This window comes from Bos indicus, chromosome 24 (genome assembly GCF_029378745.1).
Source record: "Bos indicus isolate NIAB-ARS_2022 breed Sahiwal x Tharparkar chromosome 24, NIAB-ARS_B.indTharparkar_mat_pri_1.0, whole genome shotgun sequence".
NCBI lineage: Eukaryota > Metazoa > Chordata > Mammalia > Artiodactyla > Bovidae > Bos > Bos indicus.
The window spans coordinates 42025477-42047536 of NC_091783.1; the positions used below are offsets into that span (position 1 = coordinate 42025477).

General features: G+C 43.4%; 1 protein-coding gene across 5 annotated transcripts in view; it reads right to left on the bottom strand.

Moving 5' to 3' along the window:
• Window positions 1-22060, bottom strand: part of PPP4R1 (protein phosphatase 4 regulatory subunit 1) — a 49039-nt gene that overhangs the window by 20531 nt on the left and 6448 nt on the right. For 3 of the 5 annotated variants that reach the window (XM_070778946.1, XM_070778945.1, XM_070778944.1), the window contains exons 3-9: window positions 9092-9227; window positions 8164-8270; window positions 4448-4590; window positions 3854-4000; window positions 1170-1277; window positions 977-1042; window positions 176-334 (exon numbers count right to left, since the gene is read on the bottom strand). In XM_070778946.1, the coding sequence (XP_070635047.1) occupies window positions 176-334; window positions 977-1042; window positions 1170-1277; window positions 3854-4000; window positions 4448-4590; window positions 8164-8270; window positions 9092-9227 (866 nt within the window). Of the gene's footprint in view, window positions 1-175; window positions 335-976; window positions 1043-1169; window positions 1278-3853; window positions 4001-4447; window positions 4591-8163; window positions 8271-9091; window positions 9228-11941; window positions 17756-22060 lie in introns of those variants that run through there. The other 2 variants (XM_070778948.1, XM_070778947.1) reach the window with 2 other exon arrangements.

Here is a 22060-nt window from a genome sequence, read left to right on the forward strand (position 1 = left end):
ATAGAAATTTTGTCCTGTTTAAAAAAAACAAAAGTTAATATAGTAGTCCATTGTCTACTCCCAGAAGTATCAGCAGTAACATAACTGATAAATTATTTCTTAAATTATGGGATTAAAATCGTATTTTCTATAACATGCACTGTTTTACAAAAATGATAATTAAACAAAGCCCTACCCAACGTGAAGGATCACTGATCAAATTAATAAAGAGCGCTGACAGTTTAGTCCGTCGAATCTCCTGACACGTGGCACATGAAACGGCCATGAAGCACTCCGCGCAGGCCTTGCGGACGCCCCACACGTTGTCCGAGCAGAGCTGGAAAAACCTGGGCAGCTGGGCGAGAGGGGCCCCGATCGTTAGGCAGACACACGCGGGTTTCAGTTGTTACTTTTACTTCATTTCTCACTTTCCCAGCATTTAAAACATTAGCTTTACAAAATTTAGAAGACTCATTTAATATTAGCTATTAGTAGCTTTAAATAAATCACACCCAATTCATTCCACTACTGACTGTGGAAAAGCAAAGACACTCCTGACAAATACAGCTCGAGTTTGTACTTAATGACTCTGCATAATAGGTGGTTTCCAAAACTCTTCGAGCACATTAACTTGTACTTTAAGCCCTTACATCCCATGAACTAACCATTTAAAAATCACCTGCTGTAAATCTAATTGGTCACTAAAATACTCTAGGATTGCAATAAAATGAAAGATTCATTTGAATAAGTAAGAACTGATTTTATAATAATGGAATTAAAAAGGGATTGATGGTTCTTAACATCTGCACTTTTAACAAACTGTCCTTAAACACAACACAATACAAACACCCAGGTTACAGAAACTTAAACTCTCAAAGTCATACTATCTTTCTGGAACTATGTTAATACAATTTGGGGGCCACTGTATGTATTTCAAACTTCAGGTGCTGCTCTGTGAAGCACTGCTTTCTCCTTGGTTTCTGTCTGCAGGCCTTACCAACATCTCCTCAGTAGCTTGCTGGCCGACGACGCTGCAAATATCTCCAAAATTGGCGGCACACACCTGACAATGAAAGCATCATTGACATTTCAAAATATTACAGTGTTCTTTAAAAACAATCTTTTCAATTCCACAGATCATACAGTAGCCACGAGAAGAACCCCATATCCTACCACCGCCAGCACAGTACCTTTCGAACATGAAACATCCTGCAGTCACAGCACATCTCACAAAACCGAGGGAGGATCAAACGCTCCGTGATGTCCTTGCCAACCATGGGGGCCATTTTGCACATTATCTAAAATAAATGAGAGTGCAGACATACTGAATGCACCTTCACACCAAGACTTCTGCCAATTTATTAAAAGTATGTAACTTAAGGAAGTATAAAAAATGACATGATGTCCTTATACATCACAGAAAAATTCATCCTATTTGTCCAAGCTGAAGACAGAAAAACAGGTATTAACTACTACCAACAGAATCAGCCCAATGATTATTAAGGTACAATAAACCCAGAGAAAATCCTAAAAATTGCATTTTTACCTATAGTTTCAACCTTATTAATCATTTTGCCCAATAAAAGTAAAAAAAGAAAAGAACTACATTTCCCTGATAAGAGAATAAATGGTGATTGCTCAAAGGAAAGACTATCCATCCACAAGAAGGGTCTGGACGCAGGGCACCGTCACTGCTAAGGAAAGCCTGCACACAGCCAGCCCTCATTGTGCAAAGCACCCACTGTCTCTGAAACTCGCAAACGGGAAGACCACACACTTACTCTGCAACACCAGGGCTCCAGGAAGGCATGGACAGAGGTCTGAGATGCACAGGAATTGGATAACACCATTCCAGGCAAAGTGAGGACTGTTTGAAAACCAGCTCAATGCATTTGAATACCTTCCCCCCAGAGTTAAAATATAAGGAAACCTGACGGTCTGTCGTCATTATATATTACGTCCACCCCCGGCCCAGGCAAATACTAGGAGGACAGGCAACTGACTGGATAGAAAGGGGACTCTACCCATATGTGCATGACTGTCTACAGACCACACAGCGAGGAACCTACCAAGAAGCCACTGCAACAAACAAGTGAGCTTAAGGAGGTTTGCAGGACATAGGACAGAATGAAAAAAAAAAATGTATTTCTATAAATTATCAATGAACAACCGGAAATGTATAACATTCACAATAATGAAAAACAAACAAACATGAAATTTAACACAGTACATACATGATCTATTGAAAACTACCAAACAATGAGGAGATGAGGGAAAGACCTAAACAAATGGCGAGATCTCTGTGCCCACAGTCAGTCAGGCTGGCCCATCCCTATCAGACCCACGACCCTCAGAGTGGGGTGGGGGGGGGGGCGCACACTGACACCCCCCATCCCCTAAAGCAGCATGGTTTCTTGACTCCAGACTGTTTCCAGGCATCTCCAAGCCCGAGCTAATGATGCAAAGATACACAGCATCACCAATCTGGCATAATTAAATTCTTAGGATGAATTATTCCCAAAACAAAACAACCGGGAAGATAGGGAATGCAAAACATAACGGAATAAACGCAAACCACTTGTGAGAGGAGCACACGCTTCTCACTAGCACTGGGTGTAGCCCTGTTATAATTACAATGTTTTACTATTCCACAATCACATCAAAAATTACAACACAGCAAGTTAAACTCTGCTCAATATAAACCAACAGTTACACCAAAATCGATTTCTTTTTTCTTGAGAAGTTTGTGAAATTAAAAAAAAAAAATCTATGATTTGGAACTTGACAGAGGTGATACAACACAATGAATGTACTAAATGCTTCTCAATTGTGAACTTTAACATGATTGATTTTATGTTATGTGAATTTCACTCCAATAAAAATGCAATTACTGGAAACTATCTAAATTCATTATTAACTGGTACCTAAGTATCTAAAAATAAAATAATGGAACTTCCAATGAAAGGCACTAGAGAGAAAATATAATTCGTCCTACAAAAGACCCAGAAGCACTATTAAATTATTTCTAGTGTAATTTTATTTCATATCAACACAAACGCCATTGTATTAGGTTTAAACAGCAAATTCTCACTACCTAAATAATTTAAATTAGTTTTCAGATGGATTGATCACTTTTCTATTTTAAGAATTCTTACTTTCTAAACTGAGGAACCACAGATGTGAATGATAAACTGAGGAAACACAGATGTGAATGACAACATACTACCCATGTAACTCAAGCCCAACTTGAGATGGCTCTCAAGTAATCAAACTATTTGCTAACCATGTCCAAAAACCAGAAAACTCACCATATTTGACTTTATTATGTGCATGACGACTTAATCTGTGTGTTTTTCTAGTAATTGTAACATATCATATATTCCTCCCTGCAAAGAGCATGCCATCAAGGACAGGAGCAACAGGCAGCATCACTCTCTTTTCTTACTGCGCACTCACAGTGCCTAGAAAAGTGCTCAACAGCAACTCAAGGAGCTCAAATGCGTCTTCATTCAATACAGCGTTTTTAAAAGGATCCTGGCTATCTTTGCCATCTTACTTTTTCCTTTTGATGAGATGAATTCACAGCTGATTCACTATTTTCTTGCCGTGCATCCTGGCCTCTCTGAGCCTAGCAAGGATCATCATCCCAGGAGCTCCACGCGGCACAAGCCCTCCAGGAAAGACACCTCTGCCCTCCGAAGCCTCTGTCCACTCCGAGCCCAGCATTTATGTTTCAAATTCCATGACCCGTGGCTACTCTGATACCCAACACGTACCCACCCTACCACAAGTAATATGGCATCGTGTCTAACGTCACCTCCTATGGTCACACACTAGTTCACCTCCCTGAACTGAAAAACTGAGCTCTACTTACGGCCACAGCCTCCGTCTTCACGTCATCGTTGCTGTCGGGGGCTGTCAGCTCCACGAGGACAGGGCACACCTTGGTCTCCACATCGACGCGCTCGATCAGCTCCTGCTCCAGCAGGGCTAGCAAAGCTGCCTGGCTCGTTTTTCTTACCTGGGAAAAAACAAACACATCAATGAGGCACACACACAGTATGATGAAACCCTAAGGCATGAAGTTCACAACTGTGGAGACTCCTCATCCAACCAAAGGTTCACAACTGGCACAACTTTGCAGACAAAAACTGGTGGCTGCTCTGCAAAGACAGAACTTGGCAGACTGTGTCGTAACAGATCAAGGGGAACAGAAAAGCCACTCCTGGAAAAGAGGTCTCCCTGTGACAAACTTCTGGGGGCCGCCCGGAAGGGTGGCAGATGAGCAGCAGCCACTGGCGCTGTCTGTTGCGGCACTAAGGCAATCTCCTAGGCTCTCCCCATCTTCTCTGAGATGTCATTTTGTCATTCTGAGAAACCAAATGACCAGGTCTAAGTGGAAGGAACACTCTAAGCAGACCACCAGATGGCACACATTTCTGTGGGAACGTGGACAGGGCCCTCCTACCTGGTTATTCTGATCTGCGAGATAGCGAACCACAATGGGCAGCAAGTACTTTGAAAAGGCGTACGGGATTGCTGGCCGGTTTTCTTGGCAGAACAAGGCAATGTGAGGCACCTGCTCCATCAGCTCTGCCCTCACGGTCGGCTCTGCGGGAACAACAGGAAGGTTGAGTGGATGTGTCCTCCCCGCACAGGGTTCTTGCCAGGCGGGCAGTCAGGAGGGCCCCCAGAAGAGCCCCAGACTCTCCTCCCGGCATTGTGAGTGCTCAGGGAACGCGCTCCGCTCTGTGATGCTCTTCACAGACACGGCAAGGTCACCCCCTCCCAGATTCTGTCTTCAGAGCCTGCCTGGAGCCTACGGTCACTCCCTGTGAGGACTTCCACCTGAGTTCAGGTCAACTGTATACGGCATCACCCACAAACTCTGCTCTCTCAGAGCCCCCAGACAGGCTATAAGGACTGGCTCCTCACCTGAATGCAGCCAGCGAGTGCAGAGTTTGTAGTCAGACTTAACTATGATGATAGAGGGTCAGCAAATGCTAAAGGACCGACAGATTAAAAATAACAAGAAAAAAAGGAAAAAAAATAAAAATAACAAGAAAAAAAATCTGAAAAGACCCAAGTGCATATGGCAAATTTAAATGTGACAGCATTTCAAAAAGACCAACTGTCCCCTGAGTAACGGTAAGAAAGCAAGCTGGTTATATGAGGAAAAAAGGTAAGACTCCTACACTGCTCTCTCAATATAAATTCTAGGTGAATCAGAGATCCAAATTAAAAAAAAAAAAAAGATCAAAAGCACTAAAAGACAAGATTTTAAGGGATTTTCCTGGTGGTCCAGAGATTAGGAGTACTCACTTCCACTGCAGAGGGGCACAGGTTCAATCCCTGATTGGGGAAATAAGATCTTGTAAGCTGTAGAGCAAGGTCAAAAAAAAAAAGTTGAATCTTGAGGTGGGAAGCCCTTCAAGGCAAATAAAACCCCCAAACGAAGACCAGCTAATTTCACTTTACAAAGACTTCATTAGGGACAAAAGATGTATCTAACAGGAGTTCTGTATTTTGAACCATGTATAAATGTATAAAACATTTTGCTGACAAAGGTCCATATAGTCAAAGCTCTGGTTTTTCCAGTCGTCATGTATGGATGTGAGAGCTGGACTATAAAGAAAGCTGAGCGCTGAAAAATTGATGCTTTTGAACTGTGGTGTTGGAGAAGACTCTTGAGAGTCCCTTGGACTGCAAGGAGATCCAACCAGTCCATCCTAAAGGAAATCAGTCCTGAATATTCATTGGAAGGACTGAAGCTGAAACTCCAATACTCTGGACATCTGATGCAAAGAACTGACTAATTTGAAAAGACCCTGATGCTGGGAAAGATTGAGAGCAGGAGAAGGGGACGACAGAGGATGAGATGGTTGGATGGCATCACTGACTCAACAGACATGAGTTTGAGCAAGCTCTGGGAGATGGTAAAGGACAGGGAAGCCTGGTGTGCTGCAGTCCATGGGGTCACAAAGAGCCAGACACGACTGAGCAACTGAACATCAACAATAAAACATCTACTTAGACAAAAGAAAACTTAAAAAAAATAGGAGTCTGAGGTAGAGGAAACGTAACATTAAGAATATTAAGACCAAAACTTCCTGACATCTGACAGAGAGACTAGAACCCTCAAACTCAAGGAGGCTGAGATAGCGTGGCTCTGACAACCCTCTGACCCTGACACTGCTCCCAGACGACTGCTAACAGTCAGAGGAGCTGCCCAGTAGGCCTTCCTGCCAACCCAGCTTCTCCTCAAGTCAACGCTCTCGGCATTACTGTTTCAAATCACAAGCAGTGTGAACTCTCAGGCCCAAAACAGTATAAATGTTTACAATCTAGCCCTCAGCCCCCTCGCTTAAGCCTAGTTTTTCTAAACTGCAGGATGAGTAAACCCACTGTTGACCAAATGGGCCAGTGTCCTAAGTTCCCCAGACCCCTACACCTCTCCTTTCCTCTCCCCTCTGTACCATCAGACCCAGCTCAGATGCCACCAGCTGTTGGAAGCCAGCCCCAATCCTCCCTGTTACGGCTTACTCTTAGTACGTCAGCTGCACTCACTCAACTGTTAATTTAATGAAAGGAATTCTTATTCATCTTGGTAATGGCTCTAACATTCAATCTAGAACCTGGCATAGAGTATATACTGTTTACACGTATCCAAAGTATAAATGTCAGCAGAGATATTCAGCAGGAACTCAACAACTTGAGATACATTTTAGAACACATACAGGAGAAGGGAATGGCTAGCCACTCCAGTATTCTTGCCTGTGAAATTCCATGAACAGAGGAGCCTGGCGGGCTCTAGTCCATGGGGTTGCAAAGGGTCGGATACGACTGAGCAACTAACACTTTCACTTTCACATATTAAAAAATAGCAGTGCAGTTGGTAAACAAGCAGAAGAAATACAAATTCTGCCTTAAGAAATATTTAGGTCTCTACTAAGAAAGGAATAAATACAATGGAATGCAACAGTACCAAAATTTTAAGTTAAATTGTTTATCTCTGCCAAATCAAAAATAAACTTAAGTAAAAATAATGATGAAGCTAAGCTAAGTTGCTTCAGTCGTGTCCGACTCTGTGTGACCCCATAGACGTCTGGCAGCCCACCAGGCTCCACTGTCCCTAGGATTGTCCAGGCAAGAATACTGGAGTGGGTTGCCATTTCCTTCTCCAATGCATGAAAGAGAAAAGTGAAAGTGAAGTCGCTCAGTCGTGTCCGACTCTTAGCGACCCCATGGACTGCAGCCTACCAGGCTCCTCTGTGCATGGATTTTCCAGGCAAGAGTACTGGAGTGGGTGCCAGCGATGACACTCGCCTAAAACCACTTTGGAACAGGCATATACATGAGCAATTACACAGAACATCATAGGAGATAGTAATAGAATATTAGCGAGCTTACTAACTTTTTTTTCTACAGGAAAATGAAACTATCTAAGTAAGGCTAATGTGAACAGTAAACATATTCCCATAAAAAGAGACGCTCACCAAAAAATGAGCTCATCTAAAAATTAAAGGATGAGAACGCTAACATGCCAGAAAGTTTGACAGAAATGGAAAAATAACCCACTTCAATAAAGAGATCATGGATTTAAGAAAAAATTTTATTTCTGAATTGTTTCTAAAATCAAATATAGGAATATGCTCAAAGCAATATTAGGTTAAAATGGTATATTTTATGTATGTTTTGCCTCAGTGAAAAGTATTTTTTAAAAACGTAATAAACTGTATTCTAAGTCTCAAAACAAGTTTACCTTTTAAGCAGACTCTCCTCCTATCTGCACTTCAGAGACAAACAGCTTTAGTTTTACAATGAATAACATTTTTTAAGTAAGAATGCATTTTTTGACAAAAAAGTTTTACACCCCACTCCATCCCTTTTTACTTATTAAAAAAAGTTTACAATTTTTATTACAGTAATGAGTTATTCTGAATGTACATGATGCAAAACAATGTTCTTAGATTCTTCTGAAAAATTTCCAAAGTCAAACTAAATGTGCCTGGTATATAAAATGTCTGGATCTTAGTAACAGGTTTTTTATTTTCTTGTTACTCCTGGGTTAGATAATTTACTTAGGAAATATTTCCAAGAAACCTCATGTTACACTTAAGTTTTTCATTAGTTTTTAGAAACTTAAATTTGATAAAAGAAACCTTCCCCTGCGTAAACACACACCTGAGTCATCAGCTAATCTGCTGATTCTCTCCAGAACGGCAATGCACTCTCTTTCATCATCGCACACTTCCCTCAGCGTGTCCAGCAGACTCCGGGCCACCATCTGTCTGCACAGAAGAAGATTATACCATGGTCAGTGGCATCCAACAGTTAATATTCAAAATTTGAAAGCCAGAATCCATACAGATTTCAAAAGTTTTTCTTAACACATCTTATAAGTGACAATTTTCTAAGTGACAAATGCTGGTATGGATTTTATTTTAATTAAGATGAGACTGAACATTTATCAGAATGTTTCACCTTTATCAGACAAATTCCTAAGGTCACTGAAAATTTGTTTCAAGTAATTGTTAATACCTTCAATTATCATAGATAGGGGAAAAGTATCATTTTTTATATAAAATGTTATCTTTACATATTTGATTAAATAAGTTTCATACATATACACTCAGAAGATGCTAGAAAGACTTTCCAATTTCCCAGAGAAACTGGGAATTTCCCAGGTGGTCTGGGGGCTGCAGGTGGAGAAACAGTGCAACTGGGGAGAGAGAGCGCACGTCCCTGCCATGCCCCATGCCCCCGCCAGCTAGCACCTGGTCCACGGCAGGGACACACCGCCCCCTGCTGGAGGAATAACAGATTCCTCAGTAGCCACTTCACATGAACGGCAAAATGATGCTTAACAGCAAAAAAGTAGTGGGGTTTTTTGGTTGCTTTTTGCCAAAAAGCCAAGAAAGAGCGCGTTTTCTTACAGGACAGAGGAGTAACGAGTGTAAGGGCGGCCACAGCTGTGACCAGCAGTGAAGCTGGGTGACTCTCACTGCCCGTGGCAGTGACACCTGCTCTAAACTGGGTACTTCTGTGAACTGAAATTCGTGCAATAAAAGCCACCCTCCCGCCTCCCCCAGTGGAGAGCATGTGCACGTACCTGTTAAATACGTTCTCACTCGCAGCATACTTGTCCAGTCTCCCCAGCGGCGTCAGCATGTCATCTTGTGAGACAAAGTCCAGGGCTGAAGGTACAACAATCACATCAGACTCTGAGCTGCAGTCATCCACACCAACTATCAGAGACATGAGAACACTCCTCATACAACTGCGCACGGAGAGGCGCCCGGGCCTCCCAGGCAGCACAGGTCAGCCCGCCCCTCACTGCATCTGGAGGACAAACAGCCACAGGAGAAGCTGGGTCGGAGGCCACGGATGACGAGGGGCTTCCTCTCCTCCTTTGATGGGTGCGTTCTAACCGCCCCAAGAAGCACAGGGGTCAGAGGCTGCAGATGCTCAGTCGTGTGACCAACGAACAAGAGTGACCAGAAAGGAGTGATCCCACAGACCTGAGAACCCACACGTTCAACCAGATCACTGACAACGTGTAAATAAATGAAGTGTCAGACACCGACAGAGTTAATTCTGCCAGGCAGTCAGAGAACTCACACTACATAGAGAAGAACCAAGACTAGAACTACAGCATCCTTCTCATCAGGAAGAACACAAGCCGGAGACAGCAGAGCAGGTCTGAAGGGATTGAAAGCGGAAAAGCCAACCTACACCTCTAGACCTATTAAACAGAAATCATTCAGACATCTTTGAAATTCATGTCTCTTGAACATAAAGAGCCTCTTGATGAAAGTCAAAGAAGTGAAAAGGTTGGCTTAAAGCTCAAAATTCAGAAAACTAAGATCATGGCATCCGGTCCCATCACTTCATGGCAAATAGATGGGGAAACTGTGGAAACAGTGGCTGACTTTATTTTTCTGGGCTCCAAAATCACTGCAGATGGTGATTTTATGCTTACTCCTTGGAAGGAAAGTTATGACCAACCTACACAGCATATTAAAAAGCAGAGACATTACTTTGCCAACAAAGGTCCATCTAGTCAAGGCTATGGTTTTTCCAGTGGTCATGTATGGATGTGAGAGTTGGACTGAGAAGAAAGCTGAGTGCCGAAGAATTGATGCTTTTGAACTGTGGTGTTGGAGAAGACTCTTGAGAATCCCTTGGACTGCAAAGAGATCCAACCAGTCCATCCTAAAGGAGATCAGTCCTGGGTGTTCATTGGTAGGTCTGATGTTGAAGCTGAGACTCCAGTACTTTGGCCACCTGATGCAAAGAGCTGACTCATTTGAAAAGACCCTGATGCTGGGAAAGATTGAGGGCAGGAGGAGACGGGGACGACAGAGGATGAGATGGTTGGATGGCATTGCCGACTAAATGGACATGGGTTTGGGTGAACTCCAGGAGTTGGTGATGGACAGGGAGGCCTGGCGTGCTGTGGTTAATGGGTCGCAAAGAGTTGGACACGACTGAGTGACTGAACTGAACTGAACATAAAGGTGAAATAAAGACTTTTTCTGACATACAAAAGCTGACAGGCATCAGTATCAGCAAACTTACAAGAAATACTGGAAGTCCTTGAAGCAAAAAGAAAATTACACCAGATGGAAATCTGAACCACAAATGAATGAAGACTATCAGAAACGGTGAATATGTGGGCAAACACAAACGCCTCTTCTTCTTGGAAAAAAAAAACACACTCTTTAAAGATAATTGCTTAGGGAAAAACTATGCACTGTAAAATAAAGAGAAAAAATTTACTGTGAAGTTTATAATATGTGTAGAAGTAAAATATATGACTATATGTACTCAGTTGCTAAGTTGTGTCTGACTCTTTTGTGACCACATGGACTGTAGCCCACCAGGCTCCTCTGTCCACAGAATTTTCCAGGCAAGAATATTGGAGTGGGTTGCCATTTCCTCCTCCAGGGGATCGTCCTGACCCAGGGGCTGGACGCAGGTCTCCTGCATCTGCAGCACTGGCAGGCAGATTCTTTACCACTGAGCCACCTGGGAAGCCCAAAACATGATTACAACAGCACAAAGGCAGAAAGAGAGTGAGGCATACTGTATACACACACATGAAGCCCGACGGGGATGAGTCAGAGATCACAAAGGCAGAAAGAGAGTGAGGCATACTGTATACACACACATGAAGCCCGACGGGGATGAGTCAGAGATCACAAAGGCAGAAAGAGAGTGAGGCATACTGTATACACACACATGAAGCCCGACGGGGATGAGTCAGAGATCACAAAGGCAGAAAGAGAGTGAGGCATACTGTATACACACACATGAAGCCCGACGGGGATGAGTCAGAGATCACAAAGGCAGAAAGAGAGTGAGGCATACTGTATACACACACATGAAGCCCGACGGGGATGAGTCAGAGATCACAAAGGCAGAAAGAGAGTGAGGCATACTGTATACACACACATGAAGCCCGACGGGGATGAGTCAGAGATCACAAAGGCAGAAAGAGAGTGAGGCATACTGTATACACACACATGAAGCCCGACGGGGATGAGTCAGAGATCACAAAGGCAGAAAGAGAGTGAGGCATACTGTATACACACACATGAAGCCCGACGGGGATGAGTCAGAGGATCACAGTAATTATAAACTTTGCAGCAGCTATTAAACACCAAAAAACCCCACCTGAAACATACAGCAAGTAAGCCAATAAATGTCATTAAATGGAATCACAGAAAATACTCAGACGAAAAAGAGGATTAAAGGAAGAAAAAACACATGGGACAAACAGGAAACAGCAATATGAGAGGAAAATCAAACCATATCAGTAATCACAGTAAGTGCAAACACTCTAAACACCCCCAATTAAAAGGCAGACACTCAAACTGGACTGAAAATAACACAGAATCTTCTTACACACAGAAAGACTTTACCAGGTTATTCTGATCTACGAGTTACAGCAAAGTACCTCATGCGTTATGAATCAGTTGTAAAACCACCCAGACACTATCATTTGGCCTGTTTCCTCCTCTAGGATTGTTGGCTGGCATGACTTGGAAGGTGCCTTTATGCAGGCTCTAGAATTCTATGACTATGACCAAACTGTTTCATCAGTTGCACACCTGTCAATCTTAAAGATAAACATGAACATTGCAGGTTCTGGTCCCTAAAAAGGCAGGGGCTGTTGGGAAAAGTGCCAGAACTGTGATAGTCATGCATGGCTGTGTTTAGGACAAGCCTGGAGAGCTCACCCTAAAAGGCAGACCCCCCACATCTCATACTCAGACCCTGATTGTGCAGGTGTGGAGTGAGACTCAGAAGCGATCGTTTTTAATAAATACCCCCAACAGGCTTAAACACAGATTGTTGAACAACTATATTTGAGAAACACCAAGAGGGTAACAAACCATATTCTTCCTCCACTTGTATTTCTGCCTATCTTCACATCATGGTTGAGGATCGTCTCTACATGGAAGGGAGTGCTGTGCCCCAGCAGGGCGCTGGGGCAGACGTACGCTCCCCAGCGCTGCAGCCTCCTGCCAGCGCTGGTGGACGCCCCCTGCCTGAACATCCTCTCCAGGGTCAGGACTTCCTCATCAACTCCTGACTGGACTAAGTGGCTCTGGGTCTCCTCTTTATGGAGGCAGCAATGATCTAATTACTGTGGCTACAGACTGCATACTTCAGTCTTTACCTAGCCATCCTGCAAACGCCTGCGCGGGTGACAAGTAGGAGAAGCACACAGATAATCAATAAAGCTTTCACCACTAAAGAGAAATCCTACAGCATAAACGACGGTACAGTCAATAGCATCCTAGATAAAAAAGACAGAACACAGAGCGTGAACGCACCTATACTGCTACAGGACTGTGAATAGCTTATGCAAAGCAGTACGTTAATTTTAAATAGATTATGGTAGATTAAAGATGCCAATTACAATCCTTAGGAGCCCTGGCTCAGACAGTAAAGAGTCTGCCTCCAATGCAGGAAACCTGGGTTCAATCCCTGGGTCAGGAAGATCCCCTGGAGAAGGGAATGGCTACCCACTCCAGTATTCTTGCCTGGAGAATTCCAGGGACACAGGAGCTTAGTGGGCTATAGTCCACGGGGTTGCAAAGAGTCAGACACAACTGTGCGACTAATATTTCCAATTCCAATGTGAAACATGCAAGAAAGGATGGCTAGAAAGCCAACTGGGAATTAAAACAGAATACTAAAAAATACTGAGTTAATATCCCCAAAGAAACTCACAAAAGGAGCAAAAGAGAAAAAAAGACATGAAGAGAAATACACAATCAGATCAATAATTACATTACTTATAAATAGACTAAACATAAGTCAAAAGGTAGAGAATCACAAACTACTAACAAGGTAAAAACTACAGATGTTACTCAACTACAGTCTGTCTATCGGAAATGTATTTTTAAAGTCCAAATTTCAACCCATGGGTTGAAAAGAAAAGGATTAAGAAAAAAAGACATAAAACATGACACAGCACAAGAAAGCCAGAGTGGCCGTTTTAATCATCAGACAAAACAGACAAGGAGCATCTCAGGAGAGGAGAAGGATCTTTCATTGCCTGACCTGTGCTCCAAGGCTGCCCCTCCTTTCTGGATCACTTACTTGATTCTGGATTCTTGGACATTACACAGTAATAGCCCCTTACAGTGCTCACTGCTTTAAACATCCAACTTCCTCCACTGATGAAGTGAAAAAATCATGTTGGCTTTTAATGTCATTTGAAATTTCAAAATGACTGAAAAGCAATGAAAACAATGATCATTCTGAAATGGTTTTTCAAACTGTATCTATACTCCCCAAATCCCAAGGCTCCTCTTCCCCTGTAAACCCGTCCTGGGCAGCTGAAAGGGGACCAGCGTGGAAAGGAAAAATGATGACCTGAATGGTCAACATGAGGCAGAATTCCTACACTTGTGCGGGAAACCTTCATTTCTCAAAATTTAATATTTAATTATAAAATAAAGCTTCCATGAAGAAGCTAAATGATACAAGTGTCAACAAAAACTTGCGTTTCTTAGTGAATTCTAACAGAATTCCTTACGGGAAAAGAAACCTCGGATATGAACTGAAGCCCTATCCTTAAGCGTTAGTGCATCTTGCCTCAAGTCAGAGTCAACAGATCCTTCTAGTTCAAATCAGACCAGAATCAAATGTGTTACAGTGTAAACAAAGAGAACATCCAGGAATGGGGGGGCAAGAGAAAGAAGCGCTAAGACAAGGGCCTTCATCTTGTTACTTATAAAAGTGAATCGCTCCCCGTGTGTGAATCTAAGGGGCCACACAGCAGAGGTGGCCGTCGACACCCCTGCAGGTCAGGAAGGCTCCGTCTGCTCCGGCCCCACTCGGGCACCAGCAGAAACCCAAACCACAGGAACCAACACCCAACTTCCAGCCGTTTTTAAATTCAAGGAAAATGACGTCTTAAAACTTAAAAATTTTAAAGCTTGACCCATTTGAAATGTTAAAGATGATTAGTCCCTACATGGTTACAGCGAGAGTGATGTGACAAGGACAGAGGCTCTTAAAAGTTAAGACAAATCTGAGTCCAAATCTCAGGTCCTGCTCCTCGTGAACTCTGCCTGTGAACTTGTGCAGGTCATTCACAACTTGGCTGCATTTCCTCACACAAACACGTGTTTGTTGTCAAGACTTTCAGACACACAAAGATAACATCTATCATGCACCTAACACAGTGTCAAGCTGCTGCTGCTGCTAAGTTGCTTCAGTCGTGTCCGACTCTGTGCGACCCCATAGACAGAAGCCCACCAGGCTCCCCCATCCCTGGGATTCTCCAGGGAAGAACACTGGAGTGGGCTGCCATTTCCTTCTCCAATGCAGGAAAGTGAAGAGAGTCGTTCAGTCGTGTCCGACTCTCAGTGACCCCATGGACTACAGCCTACCAGGCTCCTCCGTCCATGGGATTTTCCAGGCAAGAGTACTAGAGTAGGGTGCCATTGCCTTCTCCGAGTGTCAAGCTAGGACATCAATATTCCCTCAAAGCTACAATTCACATGTTTCTGAGACAACCTCAGCATGGTTTCCCTGAGTTTTAAATGTCTTCACTCATCTCATTCAACCAGTAAGCAGGACGCTGTCTCCTGTTTACTTTGAGTGTCAGGCACTCAACAGAGAACACAGATACAAAACCTAAACAGAGTGTGTACACACAGAAGTGTCTATGAGCACAGGTGTGCACAGACACGGACAAAAACATGCTACAAAGAACACACACACAACGTCCTCCTCACTTTACACTGCTAGGTGTGCCCGGAGAACAAGTCCTGGGAGGACACGGGGCTGCCCCACAGGACAGAGGGTGGAAGAGTGGCCTAAGCCAAGAAGCCTGGGGACAGGGTGTCAAGGAAAACCAAGTCACATCAAGACAGATGAGAAGACCTTCAGGGCACAGGGTTCACACAGAAGTGAGGCGGGAGGAAGTGGAGGGGCCTGGATCAACCAGGCCTTCTACATTTCAAAGACTTTGCAAAATCTTCCTACCTGGCTGGAAAACCTGCCTATGAGATTTTCTAAGCAACAACATAGTTAAATTCAACCATTACCTCCTGTGAGCAGTGGGCATATTCAACTATATGAATAAGTGATTTAAATGTGATTTTAAATGATCAATTGTTAATTAAAACCATCTTTTTCATTTGGAAAGAAGCAAAGCTCAGGGTATTCTGAGAGCACCAGAGCCTGAAGACAAAGAAAATCCCTGCTGAAAGGCTGGCATTAGATGATTGGTTGGGGGCACTGTAGGCTGTTCACTGGAGTGGGCATCTTTGCCTAGCTGGGAGTCAGGAAGTTTTGTTGGTGATCATCAGGGGCTTTTGGCAACAGTTACAAAGAGGCTCAGCCAGCTTGAAGGTGACCTTGCTTCTGGGCTCTGATTCTGTGGCCTTGGGGCGAGGCCTCCCACCTGCGGCCTGGGGGCAGGACTCAACATCCCTCATCCCGACAGCCTCCTCTTTAGTTCTTAGATTCTCTGGGAGTACGTACTCCACCTTGAGTATTTCCCACCTTCCTAGACCATCCTTGCTTCTTTCACAACCTTTTGTGTAAGTGGTTTCTCTCCCCCTACTCTGTCCTCATACGGATGCTGTTCACACACACGCCTCTCCTCCCCTGGATAACCCGCAGCTTCAACCACACTCGCAATGCAGAGGACCCCAACGTTCTCCTGTTCTGATCCCCGTGTCCAGGGCTGTAGGTCCTTCAGGGTCTCCGCCTCCATGTCATGTGTTTTCTGAAAACCCAACTGTCCAAATTAGTCTTATACAAAACCAGCTTCTCCTGCAGACTCGCTAATGAACTTCCCCAGGAACCTGAGTTCTCAGGCATGAGGCCTGCAGGTGCTTTTCAAAGCCCCTTTCCTGCCCCCATTATCTAATCGGTCGCTAAGAACTGTGAATTCGACTTCTAAAAAGTCTTCTGTATTCCCATACCTCTCAGTTTCCAATACCCTAACCCAGAGGCTCTGATACCGTCTGCCTCGAACAGACTGAGGTATCTGAACCCCGTAAGGTGAAAGAGGGCTTCCCAGGTGGCACTAGTGGTAAAGAACCTGCCTGCCAATGCAGCAGACTTAAAAGACATGGGTTCGATCCCTGGGTCGGGAAGATTCTCTGGAGAAGGAAATGGCAACCCACTCCAGTATTCTTGCCTGGAGAATCCCACGGACAGAGAAGCCTGGCAGGCTACAGTCCACGTGGTCACAAAGAGTCGGACACTACTGAAGCGACTGAGCACACATACACGCGAGGTACATGAAGTTTTCCCGAGGAGCAAGGCAAGCAGGTAACTTTAAGGGCTATTCTAGACCTATTTCCAGGAATGCTCCATCACAGATATGCACCGAGGGTGTGGACCCACGGTGTTCCCATCCACAATCTCCCACCTCCCTGAGCTCAAGACTGCATGGCCCCCAAGCAAAAACCCTCCACTGCAACCCTCTGACACATGGATGAAAGCATTAAGATACCACCTCTCTGAAGGCTGCAATATCTACTTTCACAAGTCAGGTATTTGTTCCACAATCCTTTACTTTAAAAATAACTGAATGATTGATAGCTCATTAAAAATAATTTTCAGATTTTTGACATGTAAGTTGGAAGAAATTCAAGAAAATTAGTGGCACTACTAGCGAAACTCTTTCCATCCATTTATCTACATCAACAAAATTTCTCTGTGCTTACAGCTCTGAAAATCAAAAGTAAAACTTATGCTAAATATAGTTTCATTCAAGCAATAAATTATATTCACCCATGAATACATAAGTTATTTTTTAAAAGTTCCACTTTATTGAGACGCTTATTCAATAAAATTTTGTTTACCAAGTGTTTATTATAATTTGTAATACATTCTGGTGGATCAACTATTAATAACAAAAACAAAGTTTTAAAGATTTTTATGCCCACAGGAAATTAAAAATTTAAATTTTTCCTTATATCTTTGGTTCCAAAAAAATGTGACAGGGTAATAAAACTTTCAAGCATAAAAATATATTAAGGTAAAATTTTGTTAAGGAAATAGATCAAAGAACAATGGAAAATCCGCAATTTGAAGAGTTTATTCTTGGATTTTGAAAATGGCTAATAGTGTATGTAAGTGCTATATTATTTAAATTCCATTTTTAACAGTGATATGACAGTTTCATTTTGAAAATACCTTTAAACTTAAAAAATGTGAGTTTTCTAAATTATTTTTAGAAGATATCCAGTAGTTAAGTGTGAAGACCACTGCCCTCCACCATCACAATGCTCAACTGTCTACTCGTCTCCTCATTCTAACCAGGCTACCCGGCCTCCCCTCCCCCACCCACCTGGATGCACCCCACCCCCCACAGCCCACGCTGGGGGCTCTTTCCTGCAGGTGCCACAAGCTCTACCCTCCTGAGCTGCTCCTCATCTGCCCTCTTTTTCCTCATCGCAGTTGAAACTCACCTACTCACAGATACCATCCAGGAAGTACTTCCTACTCCTTCTGATAAAGATCTCTTCCTCCCATGAACTGCCCCCAGTCTTGGGGGCGCCAGTGCTTTTCTCCGCCAGCAGTTGCAGTGTTTCATTTCCTCTTTTTTCCTTTTGCCCTCCAAACCAAACACAGATAAAGTCCCAGAAGACAAAGCCTGTTTGCTAATCTTTTTGTTAACAAACAAACTCAGATAATGGAGTCTCATGCTCCTGAAGAATGCCTGTTCACTCAACTGTTCATGAGGAGGTGGTCCGGACACCCGTGAGGGGACAAGGGTCCTTTAAGAGCACTTTACCCCGCCCCCCCACACACATTCCCAACATCATTAGCCTATCAGCACCTCTGAGAAGCTTGGCACCTGAGACAGCTGATACCTGTATACACCCTAACTTTCTCCAAGCTTCATCAAACACATCCTTCTATCCCCACACAGCCTCTAGGAAGAGCTGCTAAAACAGGAAAAAGCCAATGGTCTGTTCCCCTTCCATCTTCCCCTTGATAATGCTAAGGCCACAATAAACTTGCCCAATTTTGTTGTTTCCCAAGTCCTTTATATCAGAAAATGGATATACAAGACAAACCATATATATAACAAGACAAACCATACAGATTTAATCATTTTTATAAGAGCTACCTTAACATTTGGGGTTTTACACATTTTAACAAATAGACAGAGAGGAAGGGGAAAATCTTCTGAAAAGCAGGAAGCTAGCGAGGAAACGTAACTGATTCAGGTGAGAGTCATCAACACACACTAATGCCAAGAGGTGTGTACAGCTTGCCTGGGAATGGAAAATCCCTGGAGTCAAATCACTGCCCTTACCAGCAACACAAGGAAAAGGAAAGAATCTTAAAGTAGAGAAAGCTGGCAGGCATCACATTTTAACTGAGAGCAGAGAACTGACATCGGGTGCCTTCTGAGACAAGCACTGGGAAAACCAGGGAATTACTTAACATAGCATCCCTGGAAGGGGAGGGAGGGAGGAAGAAGCAAGCAAAACCTGAATTAAATCATGAGGAAACAGAAAACCAAGTTGACTCCTCAAAACTCTCTATAATGAATGATAAAGGCTGAGAATTTTTTCCAAATTAAAGAGACAAGACAACTAATCGCAGCACAGGGGCCTGGAAGGCAAGACAGTTGCTGTAACTAGTATTATTGGACGACTGGTGAGATCCGACAATGAACTACATATTACATAACTGATCAGTGTCAAAGTTACTCTTTCTGAACTTGCTGTCAGAGGAGCCTGGCCTTGCTCTCAGGAGATACAGCCTAATGATTAGGTCTAGACATGGGTGAACTCTGTGAGCTGGTGATGGACAGGGAGGCCTGTCGTGCTGCGATTCATGGGGTTGCAAAGAGTCAGACACGACTGAACAACTGAACTGAACTGAGACAACTTCATCTTAAAAGATGCAACAAAGAAGGTTAAGTATATATTAAAGTTGTGTATCTAATTACAACTGTAGAGAGAAAAAGAAGAGCAAATTGCTCTTTTAACAATGCTGAATGGAGGTGAAGAGTTAAGGAATTAACTCAGTTAATTCCTCACTTAAAGGTGAGGAATTATCTGTGACATCTGTGCAACTTTTGTGTAAATCTGAAAGTTCTCAAAGTAACAAGTAATTGATTTAAAAATAAACCATTTCATTATTTTAGTGCAAGTTAGCTTTAGGCCTTATTCAGCTTGACCAGAAAAACCACGATTTATCTCAGCAAGTGTATACTGAAGTCCTACGGTGTGGTGGGTGCTCTGCGATGGGTGAAGAATTAAAGGCTCCAGATGTAGCTCCTTGAGCACCTGCTATATCCAGTTTCAATTTCTGACACTATAATGCTTATCAGAAATCTTTTCTTCGAATATTAAAGTTCTTAGAAATGATCTTTACTCCTAAGAATAAATCTGTCCTAGAGCATATTTAATTTAACAATTGAATTTAAGCTGGAATAATGTGCTAAAATCAATCCTGAATATTGACTGGAAGGAATGATGCTGAAGCTCCAATACTTTGGCCACATGATGTGAAGAGCCGATTCTCTGGAAAAGACCCTGTGCTGGGAAAGACTGAAGGCAGGAGGAGAAGGGGACAACAGAGGATGAAATGGTTGGATGGTATCACCGACTCAATGGACATGAGTTTGAGCAAGCTCCAGGAGATGGTGATGGACAGGGAAGCCTGGGGTGCTGCAGTCCGTGGGGTGGCAAAGAGTCGGACATGACTCAACGACAACACTGAGCTAAAGTTCAATCTATGAATATTTCAAAAAAACATTTCCCTAAGGTATGCACATAAAAGAGGCAGGGGCGTGTCTACCTGCTCTCCAATTAGGTACCAAAACCTCGCTGTCTGTGCAGCATCTGCAGGTCAGAGACGTGGCACTCGGAGGGCTCGCAGGGGTGGACTCGCATACGTTATAGATGGGGGTTTGTTCCTCCAGGAGCAAACGTGTCACCTGCAGTCGTGCTAACCCAATTACTCGATTAGTGATACTTTTTTTCTGTATGTAATCCAAATGCAAAAGTCGAGCTAATCCAGGGCCAGACTGCCACCAACCCCCAGAAATGAAGCGCTGAATCTACCTGAGTCTTGAAGTTTATTTCCACCAAAAACTAACTTGATAGATGTAAATGTAAAAATAATTTATATCAAATCTGACTCTGAATACAACTTCCAAGCTGTGTACAAATTTCAATATAAATCCAGCCACAAGAGTTTGGACTGATCGCTTTGATAACCAGACACATCAGATCACACAGCACTCTTCCCACCTCTGCTCCAACGACTGGCTCCCTTACACACGAGTGGGTTAAAATACAAAGAAAAAGGGTATACTGTGCCTCCAATATGCCCATGACAGACAGGTGCTACTTGGACAAAAATGATTTTACCCACCAAATACTTGGAACGTGCTATGACCTTCACATCCTCCAGAACCTTCAGGAGGGCAGACGACCTAAATTAGTGATAAATGAAGGGCAGTCACAGCTGGCAGGCAGGAAAGGTACAGTAATAAGGAGTAACACAATAATAAAGACTGTCGGGGTTTAGGAAGATGGGGGGTGGTGAATGGAGAGTAGCATGGAAATATATACACGAACACATGTAAAACAGATAGCCAGTGGGAATTTGCTATATGACTCAGGGCACTCAAACTGGTGCTCTGTGACAACTTAGTGGGGTGGGATGGGGCAGGAGGTGGGAAGGAGGTTCAAGAGGGAGGGGACATGTATACCCATGCCTGATCCATGTTGATGTATAGCAGAAACCAAGACAATATTTTAATTATCCTTCCACTGAAAATAAAGAAAAGAAAAAAAGGCATTTGGTGATTGAAAGCAAGATACAACTGCCCTGTGACAAAGAAAAAAAAAAAAAAGACTGTCGGCCAGCTGTAGATGGGCCCTAACACTGTCAAGGCAGGTGACTGAGCAAATCACTTAACTGTTCAGATGAGCCTCATCAGGTGCCACTTCCATGGTTAATAATTTGTGGGGCTACACACCTCACAGGTGGAGTGTCAGCAAGGTTACACCACAATGCCCAACACACAATACGACAATACGTGGTGATTTTAAAAATGAACAAAATCCAGAAATTTCTCCCACCTCCCTTCTGCAGCAAGTTAAAGAGCTATGTCAGTGTTATGAGGCAGCTTGGATGGGAGGGGAGTTTGGGGGAGAATGGACATGTGTATGGCTGAGCCCCTTTGCTATGTACCAGAAACTATCACAACATTGCTCATCAGCTCTACGTTAAAAAAAAAAAAATTAAACAGCTATGTTAGATGATATTTAGGAAAAGAACTTTTAAAACCTACAAGGTCTGAATTGTAGCTGAAGCTCCAATACTCTGGCCACCTGATGTGAAGAGCTGACTCACTGGAAAAGACCCTGATGCTGGGAAAGATTGCGGGTAGGAGGAGAAGGGGGCGACAGAAGATGAGATGGTTGGATGGCATCATGGACTCAATGGACATGAATCTGAGCAAACTCCGGGAGACAGTGAAGGACAGGGGAGCCTGGCGCGCAGCAGTCCATGGGGTCGCAAAGAGTGGGACGCGACTTATCGACTGAAAGACAACAAAGTC